General features: G+C 41.5%; 2 protein-coding genes across 3 annotated transcripts in view; both read left to right on the forward strand.

The window, feature by feature from the left end:
- Window positions 1-391: 391 nt before the first annotated feature.
- Window positions 392-8,527, forward strand: scdb (stearoyl-CoA desaturase b). Its single transcript, XM_034607893.1, has 6 exons — window positions 392-449; window positions 2,390-2,680; window positions 3,516-3,646; window positions 3,986-4,191; window positions 5,445-5,677; window positions 6,763-8,527. The coding sequence occupies exons 2-6, from the start codon at window positions 2,416-2,418 to the stop codon at window positions 6,960-6,962; spliced, it is 1,035 nt and encodes a 344-aa protein (XP_034463784.1). The 5' UTR covers window positions 392-449; window positions 2,390-2,415; the 3' UTR covers window positions 6,963-8,527.
- A 4,080-nt stretch (window positions 8,528-12,607) lies between these two features.
- wnt8b (wingless-type MMTV integration site family, member 8b) overlaps window positions 12,608-14,988 on the forward strand; it is an 8,512-nt gene continuing 6,131 nt past the window's right edge. Inside the window, exons 1-2 of one of the 2 annotated variants that reach the window (XM_034609389.1) lie at window positions 12,609-13,061; window positions 13,952-13,985. In XM_034609389.1, coding sequence (XP_034465280.1) covers window positions 12,991-13,061; window positions 13,952-13,985 — 105 coding nt within the window. In that variant the 5' untranslated portion in view covers window positions 12,609-12,990. Of the gene's footprint in view, window positions 13,062-13,951; window positions 13,986-14,988 lie in introns of both variants that reach the window. The other variant, XM_034609390.1, reaches the window with a different exon arrangement.

Below are 14,988 nucleotides of genomic sequence, written 5' to 3' on the forward strand. Positions count from 1 at the left end.
TATATATATTTTCACAAAACAATCATGTGGTGTTATGTCCTTAAGAAAATAAAATCTAAACTTTGTTAAATCATGGCTTCAAAGTGCTGTCCCACTTATTTCAGGTTTAATGGGTACAAATGTCAACGTTGCCTGACATCATGGTGTCTGCAACCTCTTGCACTATTTCATCAGATAAAAGAGTGGAGACGATCATATAAATGATTGGGTAACAGTACCCCTCTTATGATAAGACTGATGATAAAAAACTGAGGGTGGTAAACATCAGTTAAGCGAACAGCCAATGGAAATTCAGAGTCTGTGACATCAATTTCCCCATTGAGCATTTGCTTTAAAACAGACCCCGGAATAGGAAAAAGCGAGGATTTCAGAAACCGGGGATCAACTCGACACATCTTTATTTTTCATCTTTATCTACATTCTTCTGTAAGGAAACAGCACAGCGCACAGTGAGTATAAAATTAGCCATATTTTATTCTCTTAAAGAGACTTTATAAGCTGATTTTAGTTTAAAAGTTTAAAAGTTGTATTAGTCAAATTGTATGTGTCACTGATGTTTGAGCACTTCACACCCCTTTATGATGAGTCATTACTGTCATAATGCTCTGCTGTGTGTTGCTGTGCAGCTGCCGTGTGGTACATGAAGGCATCACTGTTAAGCACTGCACCTGTGGGGGTGCACACATGGCCAGATTAACCTCCCAGGGGGCCCTGGGGCAAAAGTTAGTTGGGTCCCCATTGACCCCCATAGTATAGCTTACATGGCTGTTTCATTATTCCCCTCAAGCAGAAACCAACCAGTGATCTGTAGTACTCTGTTAGAAAAAGAATTGGCAACAATCTTGGTTATTGATTAATAGTTTAACTAATTATTGAATTACATAAAATGCCAACAACTCAATGCCAATTGCAGCTTTTCATGTGAATACTTGCAACTTTCTCCAGCTTTATTAGACAGGAAACTCAAGAGATTTGTGTCTTTGACTTGTAGGACAATAAAATCTATTTGAATATATTGTCTAACAAATGTGAGGTATTCATGTGTAACAAATGTCTGGGCTTTGGGGGCCGCTGAGGGTCTTTGGCCCCTGGGCATGTTGTAATCCAACCTTGACCACTGAGATTTGGCACATGTGGTGTAAAGTGGAAGTCAAACACAAGAGACGGTGGTCTATCATGATCATAGGGATGGGCGATAAAACAATATCGGTATTCACAATATAATTTTCATTGATAGCAATATAACGGAAGTCCAGTAGGCTTATATATATCGTTATGTTGCTTATGCATTTTGCAAGCACTGTGAGGACGTATAACAAATAATTGATCTACCTCAGATGTGTTTTTTCGAACTTACAATAATGTGCCATTTATCACGATAATTATTAATATGCAATTTTTTAAATCCTGAAATGATGTTTGACCATATCGTCCAACATTACATATAACACTGGTTTGAGCCAATAAGAAGCCAATGGTACAATACATGTCTAATATCTTTTTAAAGACATTTTTCTTAACTTCTTATCTTACATAACTAAGTAGAAATGTAAAACAAATAGGGCATACTGAACATGACAAGCTCCCATGAATTATTTTTATCTCGTAAGGGATCAGTGAAAAGTTTCCCGATTCAGACATTACAAATGATCATTATATGTGGTTTTTATCTGTTGACATGGTGAACATATTTTCAATACGAGGCTATGTCATACTGAACATGAGGTGTGTAGAGGGTCAGATAAAAAGTTTCCAGATTCAGTTAAAATGAACACGATATATCGGTATTATATGTTGACATGGTGAAAATGTTTTTTAATTCATGTCTAAATTCTCTCTAACATATTTCTCATGTGGTATTCGCTTACATAACTATAAAAAAATGTAACGGAATAGTCACAATTTTCCAAGGGGAATGAATGAATACATAGGGCGGGGTGAAACATGATTATTATAATGTTGACATGGTGAAAATATTTGTATACAAGTCTAAAGTATTTCAGATATTTCTCTTGTGTTTCTGTCAAACTGAACATGAGGGACCTGAATGTTTTCTGGTGGTGATGGTGGCGGTGGTGGTTGGGGGTGGGGGTGGGGGGGGGGGGGGGCGGGGGTCCTTGGCTGAGATACTTAATAGTTTATGTCATCATGGAATAATAACTCGTGTTTTCAGCCTGTACTTGGCTCAGGGCGCTGCAGCTGCATAGCGGAACTGCGAAGTACAGCATGTACTCAGCCAGCCGCCGTACCTCCCCCTCTCTCTCTCTCTCGCTCGCTCTCTCTCGCTCTCTGCCTCTCCCCCTGCTCTCCGCTCTTGCATCCTGCTGTGCGCATTAATCTCACCAACTTCTCCCCGTCTTTTCTCTCCCCCTCTGCGCTCCTCACACAGGAAAATCTCCCCTCAGCCCCCCGAAAATGACCGAGACGGAAACCAGGGAACGCCAGCAGCACCGCGGCGGCGACAAGCAGCAGAACGGCGACGCCGTGGCAGAATTACCGACGACGACGACGACGGCGACGGCGGATGATGTTTTCGACGACACCTACAAGGAGAAAGAGGGACCCAAACCTCCGAGGATGCTGGTGTGGAGAAACATCATCCTCATGACGCTGCTGCACACCGGCGCACTTTACGGACTCGTCCTCCTTCCCTCCGCCTCGGCGCCAACTCTCGCCTGGAGTGAGTATTGTGGCGCACACGATGTTTCAGCCTCCGCAGCTGGGTTTTCTCTGGTGCCTACAGGCCACAGGCAGAGGACAGAATGTGCTGATGTTGTGAGATCACTGCTAATACAGTACACACCGCTCGAGGGGTCATGCCACTGGGAATAATGGAGAATGCGTCACCCTTGGCCTTGTGATTTTCATTATAGGCGTCCACGCTTGTGTAAACCTGCCAATCTATGACATCCTTTTCATGTATTTAAGAGCCCTGACATGTAGCTGCGTGTAAACTACTTGTTGGGCTGTCCGAAGTATGTGGCTTTCGCTCTTTGCTAAATAATTAGTGTTTTTTGTGTTCTGTTTAAACTTATGTAAAGGCATGACTCAGATTCGTGAACAGTCCCAACTTTGTGTCCACTCTGTTGCTGCATAATTTTTCCCCTCTCATTGCAATGCTGAGCTGCATATTATTTCACCAGGGGGAAGACAAAGCACAATCAGCCTTCCCATAGACATCCCATTGTGAGGCTGCATGCATGGCACCACAACAGAATGCTCTCTGCCAGCCCAGAAGCCCCCGCTTCTCAAATCCTGTGTCGTCTTGTCTGGGGCCTCGCATAGTCAACACATTCAGCGTGTGTTTTTGAGAGGAGCAAAACAAAATCGAGAGGGCAGAGCTGCCCCTGCGCCGTCCCATCTCCGCACACACGTGACTTTTCTCACAGTCCTCCTGGGTAGTAATGGAAAGAACTTGGCGTCCTAGTGACTCTGCCCCTCGGGGGGTGTAAAAGTAATCTCACGGTAGTGGTGACACTTCCTGCTTAACATTTCCACCTCTCTCTTCCTTCCAGCGGTAGTGTGCTACCTCCTCAGTGCCCTCGGCGTGACTGCCGGCGCACACAGATTATGGAGCCACAAATCCTACAAGGCTTCATTCCCCCTGCGAGTCTTCCTCGCCCTCGCCAACTCGATGTCCTTTCAGGTAAAGTTAAAGAGTCAAATAATCCACCACCTCCTCTGTGCAGAATGATGCACGTGCAGGGTTTGACCACATGAGGCTGTTGCTATGTTCATATGTTGAAAGTTTCACAAGTCTAAACACATTATAGACGAAGTATAGCAAGTGTCTTCTTGCCCCATACATGTTATCAAAGATGCCAGGAGGGGATTTATTGATTGATGTCAATAAAATGATGTAATCTGAGCCGTAAACATTTATTGTTTTGTTTCCACATGATTCCTGACCTTAATCTGATTGTGCATACCAGGGGTGCCTCATATAATCCTCTATATCTCTGCCTGTGTCTGTCCCTGTGAGCAGAATGACATATACGAGTGGGCGAGGGATCACCGCGTCCACCACAAGTACTCAGAGACAGATGCGGACCCCCACAATGCCCTGCGGGGGTTCTTCTTCTCCCACATCGGATGGCTGCTGGTTCGCAAGCATCCCGACGTCATCGAAAAGGGAAAGAAGCTGGAGCTGTTGGACCTGAAGGCAGATGAAGTGGTTATGTTTCAGAGACGGTGAGCACACATACCTACAGACATTATATTTTTATGTAGATTTACTGGATTCACAGGTTCTGCAAACATGTTTATTCCGGGTAAACAAAACATGGCAAACATTCATACTATCTACATCATGTCTTTCTTCAGCGTATGGTAAAACTCTCCTTTATAGATCTGTGTTAAAAATCATTGAGGTCATAGAACTAAAAACCAATCGGAAAAGAACAATCATCATTAACGATTAGGATGTCATTGACTGTATATCTGTTATCAGACATGCTCTAAAGTCCAGATATGTTCCTGACATTATTCAGAGGAGCCCTATGTGAACATGCAAATGTCCCAATCAGTTGCTCTGGACATTTAACTTTCACTACCAACCAACTTGTAAATGTCAGTGAGCCCATGAGAGAATACAGCAGGAAAATGTCAGAAAACTTCACAGCAAGTGAGTGGGCGTGTCGATGACACAGCAGACACAACACTAAAAAAAACTAAATAACAAAGTGAATACAAGTATCCCAGGATGAAATAGAGATGCCACACACATAGAAGATGCCGGCAAAGATGTCGATTTGGAAATACAAAGAGATTTGAGAGCTTCTGGTGACAAGGGCTGATGCTGGTGCTTGGATGTTCACATCTTTCCCTCCTAAAGTGATATATGAATATCAAATTCCTCAATTAGCAGTGAAGGTTGATATTGAATATATCATTCATGACCTATAGTTACATGTACATTTATTTCCGGGGTTTGCAAGTGGCTGACTAGTAGTCACTTCCCCTCTAGCTCAGACAGGATGTGGTCGTGTGGCTCATACGGGCCAGAGGTGCCTCGTAGTGACAGATCCAGTGATAAGGGACGTTTCTAGGGAGTGAATCACAGCGTGCTCACGCAGCGTCCACTCGCTGGTCATTTGTCAACCTTTCTACTCGTCTCTGGAAGCGGTCCCAGTTTTTCATTTGTGCTCTAAGGCAAAGGGGATTACCATTGGCATGAGTGACCCAATCAAAGGCCCTGTCAACTGTGTACAGTGAACTGATGTACATAACTGTGTTACCATGTTTATAATCACTCCCATAACAACGAAGGATTAAAAAACTGGTCTCTGATGGGACGCGTGTCTACAGATGTTGATGTTGCTTTTTGGGTCAAATTGTGCAAATCACACAATGAGGAGCAACGTTTGGTGTTTTCTGGTGTTTTTCTGGTTTGATTTAAAAAAGATACGAGAAGTGAGGATGGATGGTTGTTCTCTTGTTTACAGTCACTACAAGCTCTCTGTGTTGCTCCTCTGCTTCGTCGTGCCCACCGTGGTGCCCTGGTACTTCTGGGGTGAATCCTTGTCCGTGGCATACTTCGTCCCCGGGCTCCTGAGATACGCCGTTGTGCTCAACGCTACCTGGCTGGTCAACAGCGCTGCACATTTATGGGGCAACAGGCCTTACGACACCACCATCAACCCGAGGGAAAACCCGCTCGTTGCTTTCAGCGCCATGGGTAAGGAAACAGCATACTGATGACCTACTTATCCTACAGTTTTAGCTGCATTCAAGTTTGTGTAATTTTGTGTGTCATTTGTTGGTTCTTTGTTTTTACTTAAACATTTTGAGGTGTTTAGTGTTCAGGCTCTGTATTAATAATTATAATAAGTCACTTTTAGACGTGGATGTTGATGTAATTTTCAGTACGTTTGTGTCGGAAGAGTTAAAACGTTCTTTTTTGTGGTGACTGGTGACACCGTGACGCGGCAAATGTCATCAACTTTGTTATAAATAACTTTAAATAAAACAAGTACAAACAAATATATAGAACTTGAATTAAGAATAAATACATATTTTTCTTTATTTAAAATATAAACATAAATGCACATCTTTTCTGCGTTGTTTATTCCGTAAAATAAAGGTGAAACAACAGCAAACATAAACGCCAATACCGGTATGTTTGTGGAGCATCTTTAAGAAAAAGTATTGGAAGTATTTTCCACCTAAATTCTCATATGAAAGTTTCTGATGATATCCGAACATCCAGATACACAAAAAACGCCATCAGGATTGTTTTCTACTTGGTGCAGGAGGTGGGAATCAGTCGTTTGAACATAGTCAGAATGTCATTGTAATGTGGGGAAAACGCTGCACCAAAGTTTTAGACTTAATCCCAAAGAGCCCTGAATAAACTTACATATTACCTGTGTTGGTTACAGGGTCTTACTGCAGGTCTCGCTGGGATTCACAGCTTTTCAGTGAAGTCTTTATATAGGAACATCTTTTCTGTAACCATGACAACCATGCAGCGTGATAATGATTACACAGATTCATTCAGCAGATCTGATTAGGATGGTTTGTAAATGTCATCATGTGACAGTCAGCCTGTAAGGTTTTCCCATCTAAAAATAAGTCTCCACTTTGGCCTCCATTACATGGTGTTTGTCTCCAGCAGACATTTCATGTGTTTTAAACTACTGTACATTCACCATATCACAATAATTCTCCTCATTATAAAGTATATTACATTTTTACATAATATCATATTACATGTATATTATACCCTTGAACCTGTTGACATTTTTTGTGTTTGTTTTACAGGGGAAGGCTTCCACAACTACCATCACACATTCCCCTTTGACTACTCCACCAGCGAGTTCGGCTGCAAGCTCAATCTCACCACTGCCTTCATAGACACCATGTGCTTCCTGGGTCTGGCCAAGGAGTGCAAGAGGGTGTCCAAGGAGATTATCACGGCTCGCGTTCAGCGGACGGGTGACCGCAGCATCAGGAGTGGCTGAGTCCCATTCGCCTGCGAACTCGATTGCAACTGATACCGACATGTCGAACCGAGACAGAACGTAGCCACAGGTATAGCAGCATTTCAGTGGTGGGGTGGTGATTGCCATGCTTCTGATTATAAGTTAAAACTCCTCCTGAGATTAATACTGGCTTCAAAGAGCTATTGACCTTTTTCATAAAATTGTGTGGGTCTCTTATAAGTTTTGAAGTGTCCTCACTGACTATTAGCCACAGCCGGCCCCTTTGGCGGCACGTGCAAGCACAGCTTTTTTTCACCATAATATCAAAACAGGCACAAAGAGAATGAAGGAGACTAAGTAAGGATTTAAGTCTTCTTTTTGGCAGTGGTAGGACAGACAGCCAAACTGGTCTGTGTGAGCGCTGTGTAAAAGCCGATATTACAGAATAATTTACTGTATCTCTTATTTATTAATGTGCTATTTATTAACAGTCTTTGGCACTTTTGGAGAGCTTTATGAAAATCTTTAACAGTGTGGTGTTTCTACAAGCCAGACTGAGGGCCTTTCACTCTGAACTTCTGTCAGTGCTTTGTCCCATTCCAAAAGGAGTGGAGCTTAATCCTTGTATTTGTCTATTTTTCATTTTCGTTTTTGTAAGCTTGTAGTCTTACTAAAAAGAAGCTGCTATGTTCAAGGCCGATATTTCAAGGGCCCGTTTATCATAGAAGAGTGACCCTGGCTGAAAGTAGGGATGCGTTCACACCCACTGTCTCCAAACTGCCTGAGGGTCTCTTGATGAGGATTGATGAGGAGCGCTCTGGCGTAGCATCGCATATACGTTGAGCCGCCTCACACTTCGTCATTAATCCTCCTCATTCAGATGCTTCTGAACTGAAACACAGAACCAGACTGCTCGCTCTTAATCTGAAGAGACTGAGGTATTTGCATTTATTCTGTATTGGGTTTATATACACTAAGTTGTTTGATTCCCTCTCCCTCAGATAAGGCCAATGACGCAGGTGTAAGAGGTGAATTTACCTTTTGTGCTCTGTGATATTACTGAAACATGCCAGGACTCTTGACCAAATGCCTTACGAGGGTTGCACATCTGTTTAAGAAAATAAATAAACTAAAAGTGGGAGTTATGAAAAATAATTAGTGCTTAAATTTTCTGTCTGATCTCGGCTGTGTGGTATCTGTTTATAAGGAAAACTTGAAAAACCTGTTGTCCCCTATTTATATTGAAAAAAGAGGGACCTTTCAACAAAACAATGCTTTTGAACTATGATTTCATTTTTCTGTATCAAATACTTTGCTCTTATACAAGAACCAAACTAGTCATGAATATCATTAACAATACTGTTGTAATACTTGTCCAACTTCCTCTTTTACAGAGCAAAGTTTTTTTTTTTTTTTTACAGTGTTAACTTCTTCAACTTTGAATGCCTTAAAATGGCACAGTTTTTTCAAAGAATGTTTTTGCCCGCAGTATGTGTACAATGAATAAAACCAAATTTTCTACTTGTGTAAAGTATGTTTTGCTGGTTTTGTTGGAATTCTGTAATATTCCTTATTCGTATACTGAATAAAAAAATATGATCATACCCTTTCTATTACATCATTTATCTGGGATGCTGCAACAACAACCTGTACATATAATGGACTATTATTGAAGTATTATAGTAACTACTATAAATAACTATTCAACAAGGTACTTTAGAAACATGTATGACATAAAGAAACATATATGGCATAAAGAATAAAACATGTCATTATCGAAACTTGGTGATTCGTTATATATTACAGATCATATACACTACCGTTCAAAAGTTTGGTGTCACCCAGACAATTTTGTGTTTTCCATGAAAACTCACACTTTTATTTATCAAATGAGTTGCAAAATGAATAGAAAATATAGTCAAGACATTGACAAGGTTAGAAATAATGATTTTTATTTGAAATATTAATTTTGTTCTTCAAACTTTGCTTTCGTCAAAGAATGTTCCATTTGCAGCAATTACAGCATTGCAGACCTTTGGCATTCTAGCTGTTAATTTGTTGAGGTAATCTGTAGAAATTTCACCCCACGCTTCCTGAAGCACCTCCCACAAGTTGGATTGGCTTGATGGGCACTTCTTGCGTACCATACGGTCAAGCTGCTCCCACAACAGCTCAATGGGGTTGAGATCTGGTGACTGCGCCGGCCACTCCATTACAGACAGCATACCAGCTGCCTGCTTCTTCCCTAAATAGTTCTTGCATAATTTGGAGGTGTGCTTTGGGTCATTGTCCTGTTGTAGGAGGAAATTGGCTCCAATCAAGCGCTGTCCACAGGGTATGGCATGGCGTTGCAAAATGGAGTGATAGCCTTCCTTATTTAAAATCCCTTTTACCTTGTACAAATCTCCCACTTTACCAGCACCAAAGCAGCCCCAGACCATCACATTACCTCCACCATGCTTGACAGATGGCGTCAGGCACTCTTCCAGCATCTTTTCACCTGTTCTGCGTCTCACAAATGTTCTTCTGTGTGATCCAAACACCTCAAACTTTGATTTGTCTGTCCATAACACTATTTTCTAATCTTCCTCTGTCCAATGTCTGTGTTCTTTTGCCCATATCAATCTTTTCTTTTTATTGGCCAGCATCCCGGAGTCGCCTCTTCACTGTAGACGTTGACACTGGCGTTTTGCGGGTACCATTTAAAGAAGCTGCCAGTTGAGGACCTGTGAGGTGTCTATTTCTCAAACTAGAGACTCTAATATACTTGTCTTCTTGCTGAGTTGTGCACCGGGGCCTCCCACTTCTCTTTCTACTCTGGTTAGAGCCCGTTTGTGCTGTTCTCTGAAGGGAGTAGTACACACCGTTGTAGGAAATTTTCAGTTTCTTCGCAATTTCTCGCATGGAATAGCCTTCATTTCTAAGAACAAGAATAGACTGGCGAGTTTCACATGAAAGTTCTCTTTTTCTGGCCATTTTGAGAGTATAATCGAACCCACAAATGTGATGCTCCAGATACTCAACTAGCTCAAAGGAAGGCCAGTTTTATAGCTTCTCTCACCAGCAAAACAGTTTTCAGCTGTGCTAACATAATTGCACAAGGGTTTTCAAGGGTTTTCTAATCATCCATTAGTCTTCTAAGGCGATTAGCAAACACAATGTACCATTAGAACACTGGAGTGATAGTTGCTGGAAATGGGCCTCTATACACCTATGTAGATATTTCATTAAAAACCAGACGTTTCCACCTAGAATAGTCATTTACCACATTAACAATGTATAGAGTGTATTTCTGATTAATTTAATGTTATCTTCATTGAAAAAAACAGTGCTTTTCTTTGAAAAATAAGGAAATTTCTAAGTGACCCCAAACTTTTGAACGGTAGTGTATATAATTGCTCACATGTAAAAAGTAATGTTTTCAAACTAAGCAGTGTGACATTTGTTATTTTCAGAAATAAAGTGATAACAGCAGAATTAAATGTAAAAATTAGTTTCATAAGTGAAAAAGCACACAGGCTTATAACCATGTGTAAAAATGTTCCCATAATGCATCACAGTGATGTGTTTTAAGTGATGGTGAATGTCTGTCTACAACATTTTCATAGTGATCAGCCAGACTTGGTCCAACAGGAGTTAAGAATCTCTGAAGATTTGTATCTTTATCTTGCTGATGACATATGAGAGCCACGGCGGCTCCGCCTACATGATTGGGATCTACTGTACCTGTGCCGTTCAGGCTCACTTGTCTCACCCTCATCTGACTAGGGCCGTGGCCTTTGCACCTGTGACACCTGCATACTGTACATATTTAAAATGTCTTCAGATATTGTTTTCGGACATTCCTTGAGGATTCCTACAGAGCAGATTTCCATAGATACAGCACAGTGTGTGGGGTGTTCTGCGGCTTTGTGTGTTCACCTCTGCAAACAGGCTCTTTATCACTTATTTGTGTGTTCAACTCTGCAAACAGGCTCTTCATCACTGTGTGTCTGCATGCTGGGAGCAGCACGGTATCGTCCAACAGGCTGATATCTAAATTTCTTGTCTGCAATAACTAGGGCCTGTAGATCAAATTCATGGCAGCTCCCACTGTGTGAGCCTGGCGTCTTCAGAGGAGGAGAAGCAAGGAGAGAAAACCTCCTGCATTTGAAACATCTGCGCACTTGCTCCCTCTGCTGGAGGATCCCTTCACAGTAAATCCACCCAGCCTCCCCAGTGCATCCTCCTTTGTTTTGTGGGAGAACAATACATGTGTTTTGTTTTTTGGCAGAAAACAGTCCGCAGAGCACAGGCACCACAGTGAGTCTGAGCCCAAATACTTTAGCAGCATTGATCCCTGTTGACCCTGTCGGTGACATCAGCTCTGTGTCTATTGGCTGCTGACTGTCAGGCCATCGTCCTCTTCATTTAACACCTCAGTGTGGTCACACAGTCAGCTGGAGCTCGGACGCTCTGCTCTGGTCACTCTCTCACTTGTGCAACATGGACTTGTGAAAATGTATTATGCTGCTGCTGCTGCTGCTGATGTTCACTTTGTCACGATTTCTCATATATATTTATATATATGTCCAAGGTCACATTTCTGTTCAGGTGATTCCAAGTTAGAAATGCACAAACAACACAAAGCCTGTTGCAAGTTTGCTAGTAGTTATTATTCTCACTGGCTGTGCACTTTTTTTTTTAGGTTATCTCCTTAAGCCAAAAACAACAGGATGAACCCCCCCACTTTTGTCTCATTTTACTTGTCATTCCTCTTTAAATCTTAATCCAAAAACATCCCTCAGAACCACCATCACCCCCCTCCTCCTCCTCCCCCTCCTCCAAATCACTTTTGCTCTAATCCTAATTTGCACACAAGACGTTTCCTAAAGGGGGAAAGGGACCTGTGGGTCAGATGGGGTTAGTGGGAAATAACCCTTCATCTCACTGTCAGCTGTATAGGGACCATCTGGATTAGTGATGCAAATGTAGCCTATCATACCTGATCAATGGCTCAGTCCCAATCCTCCTTTTTGTTTTCTGATGGGGGGATTCTCTGACCCTTTAAATTCTGCAGACACAGGCACCTACGGAATTTAAAACATCGAAAAGGTACCTTTTGGATGTTGTTGTTAAATATTGTCTGCAATGAGAAGATTGCAGAACTGCAGGCAATTGCAAAAACGTATGAATAAAACCACCTAAATAATAATAATTAAAAAAAAACATGCACCACCACGGATTATAGCTGTTAGATTGATTATTCATTTGTTATTATATCAATATTATGATTTGATTCCTTATTGTGATAATCATTACACCGCATGAGATAGAAATGCAGTAATATTAGTATTGCAGTCATCATCATCCAATAGTTTCGTAGATCTAGACTCGATATTCTTGATGATTATACGAAGAAACTGTTGCGCATCCACGTGCAGTTCATCTCTCTGTTGAAATCTTTTAGTTTTTTATGCGTAAATCGCTTATTCTGCACATTTAACGCAAATAATTTGACGCCACTCGACACTTCTGGTTCCCTGGCGTCACGCGTCTGAGTGAGGGACAGTCCCCGTGTTTCAGGACGATAAACTGATCCAATCACACTTTTGTTACAGCCATGAATTACTTCCTCTAAAACAAACACACATTTTTCTGGTCCTGTCACAGAGTGTCGTCCTCCTCCACCTAATCCTCATCTGCGTTAGATAATTTAAATAAACTGGATCTCTCTCCTCGGAGCTGCAGAAACTCGGGGGATCAGTGTTACACTTTCCTCTGCGGGATTAAACTGATCTTCCATCCGCCGCTGAATGGAGGCAGGGCAGTCCACGGTTGTCCGGCCCTGAAGGCCCAGGGTGCCCTTTTGATCACTTCACTCTCTCCCCGGTGCAAATACCTCTGATTGGCCCGGAGGCTGAGAAGAGGGAAAATCTTTAATTAAGCAGATAATCTCTCGTTGGGACGAGAGTGGCTCCATTTCACAGCCCCCTCCTCGACTCCTGCAGGCCCACTGCTGAAGTCTGATGCGCAGGGAGCTCAGTTTCCTCTCCATCGTCGGAGCGTCTGGACCTCACCTGGCAGGATGTTCATGCATCTGGAGGTTTTCTACTACATCTTCATTCTCCTGGCTCACACGAAGTCCTGCTGCTGCTGGTAAGTTTGGTTTATTATAGTATATTGTTTGTTTTTAAAACAGCACATCCCTTAATTAGTCTTCATTTTTAACTCCAATATTACCTGGATTGCTTCATTGATTACACCAGCACTAGTTTTTAATAAAGTATTAACCCTTATAGATGGTTTATAAGTGTAACAACCTGTTTTAATATTCTATAAATCAGTTGTACCATTACTAAGACCAACATTTGGCTTTGCATGTTATTAAAACTCATTTGGACTGGTTTTACCATCTACTTGCAATAGGGCTGCACCAAAGTCTATTTATTAACCATCTATCATCACTTAAAACTAGAGACTGGAGGATTTAAAACCATTTATTAATAATTCATTGACATTTTAACAGCCGACTTGATGCCGTATCAGAAAATGAGACACTCAAGAGCTCATGGGACTATAACAACATTTGTATACATATACATTCCTGCTGCAGTTAGGCTAGTCTCCTGGTTTATTTATTTACTGTTTTACTGATTGGTTGCTCTTTAATTATTAAATCTGTTTATGCCATCCAATGCCGCAGAGCTGCTGAATGGCTTTCCATTGTTCTCAGAGCACAGTGACAATAAAGATCTATCTATATCTGCTTTATTTCCAAATATAAGGGATAAACAGCAGCCAACATCATTGACTTTAATTTAATTTAATTAAGCATTGATATTATATTTAATATTATATTTCAGCTCCTACATGTCCTTACAGTTTTTCCTTCTCTTACGAATGTATAGATATTGCTCAGTAATGTTTGGATGCCCACCGGTGTCACGGTTTAACATGTTACAAAGCGCACTAATGAGAGATGTGAGCGGAGGAATTTGTGAAGCACTCTGAGCTTCCCTGAGTGAATAAGCTGTCTTCTTTTCCAGGTCAGTGAATAATTTCTTGATGACTGGACCCAAGGTAAGCCAACGTTCTTTTGATCTTTTTTTTTTTTTTTTTTTTTAACCCTGTCCTTTTTTCCGAGAGAGTAGGCGGTGAAACATGGTTTCTGTCTGTGTGGTGTTTTTTGGGGATATTGTCCTTGAGATACCTTAAATCAAGGGCATGGACGAGCTCAGGTATCTGCTCAAATGCAACAATGGCTCTGATGATATATCAGTGATGTTCTTGGCCCTTTGTGATTTTTCTTTCCCCCCTCCGTACACTTGACCTTATTCAGCGGCTCATGTGCGGGCTGAATGTGTGAAGAGGCGAGGGAAGCCATGGCTGTAGTGGGTGGTCATCATTAGCGGGTGAGACCCCTGTGAAAGAGGTGGTGCTCCATCTCCCCAACGGCCACTTGAGACATATTAGTTATATTATCGTTCACACAGTCTGGACAAGCAGCAGAGCGGCAGGCGAAAGCCAAGGACAGAGCCCGCGGGTTAGAGAGCTCTCTGCAGTTTAAAAAGTATGAAGATGTCAAGTTTCAATCAGTTAAGATTGTTTTAATGACACTGGAAGTCATTTCAAGTTTTTATCTCAATGTCTGAATTGTTGAGGCCTTTTTTTATATATATATTATCCACGTCTTTAAAAGGAAAGAGGCGAGACATATTTTAAAACCCCCAAAGCATTTGAGTGTCTCTGTCCAAGTCAAAAAAAAACTGTGACAGAGATTTATCTCAAGGTGAAGAGGTAAAAATTTGATACTAGAATGAAGGTATAAATATAAAAGAGGTTAAAAGAAACTTTCATAAGTTGCATGACCCAGGAATGTTCTCATAATTTGTTGCATCCATGACATCTGACTCTTTAAGTGGAATCTAACTTTGAATCTTTAGGTAAATCTTTGTTAAAAGGGTTGTGATGATAATTTTCTTTTCCTACTGTGCTCATATCTGGGTACCAAATCATACCAGAACCACCTCATCTTCCCTAACCTTTTCAGGATGGTGGTTTAATACTTTTCTTGTCTCTGTCC

Source organism: Hippoglossus hippoglossus, chromosome 15, assembly GCF_009819705.1.
Source record: "Hippoglossus hippoglossus isolate fHipHip1 chromosome 15, fHipHip1.pri, whole genome shotgun sequence".
In the NCBI taxonomy this organism is placed as follows: domain Eukaryota; kingdom Metazoa; phylum Chordata; class Actinopteri; order Pleuronectiformes; family Pleuronectidae; genus Hippoglossus; species Hippoglossus hippoglossus.

What these genes read in the sequence shown, in the direction of transcription:
- scdb (XM_034607893.1), top strand. Translation starts at nt 2,416, where the DNA reads ATGACCGAGACGGAAACCAGGGAACGCCAGCAGCACCGCGGCGGCGAC. An exon ending in CCAACTCGATGTCCTTTCAG is followed by an intron (nt 3,647 to 3,985) that starts GTAAAGTTAAAG and finishes CCCTGTGAGCAG; the next exon opens with AATGACATATACGAGTGGGC. An exon ending in GTGGTTATGTTTCAGAGACG is followed by an intron (nt 4,192 to 5,444) that starts GTGAGCACACAT and finishes TCTTGTTTACAG; the next exon opens with TCACTACAAGCTCTCTGTGT.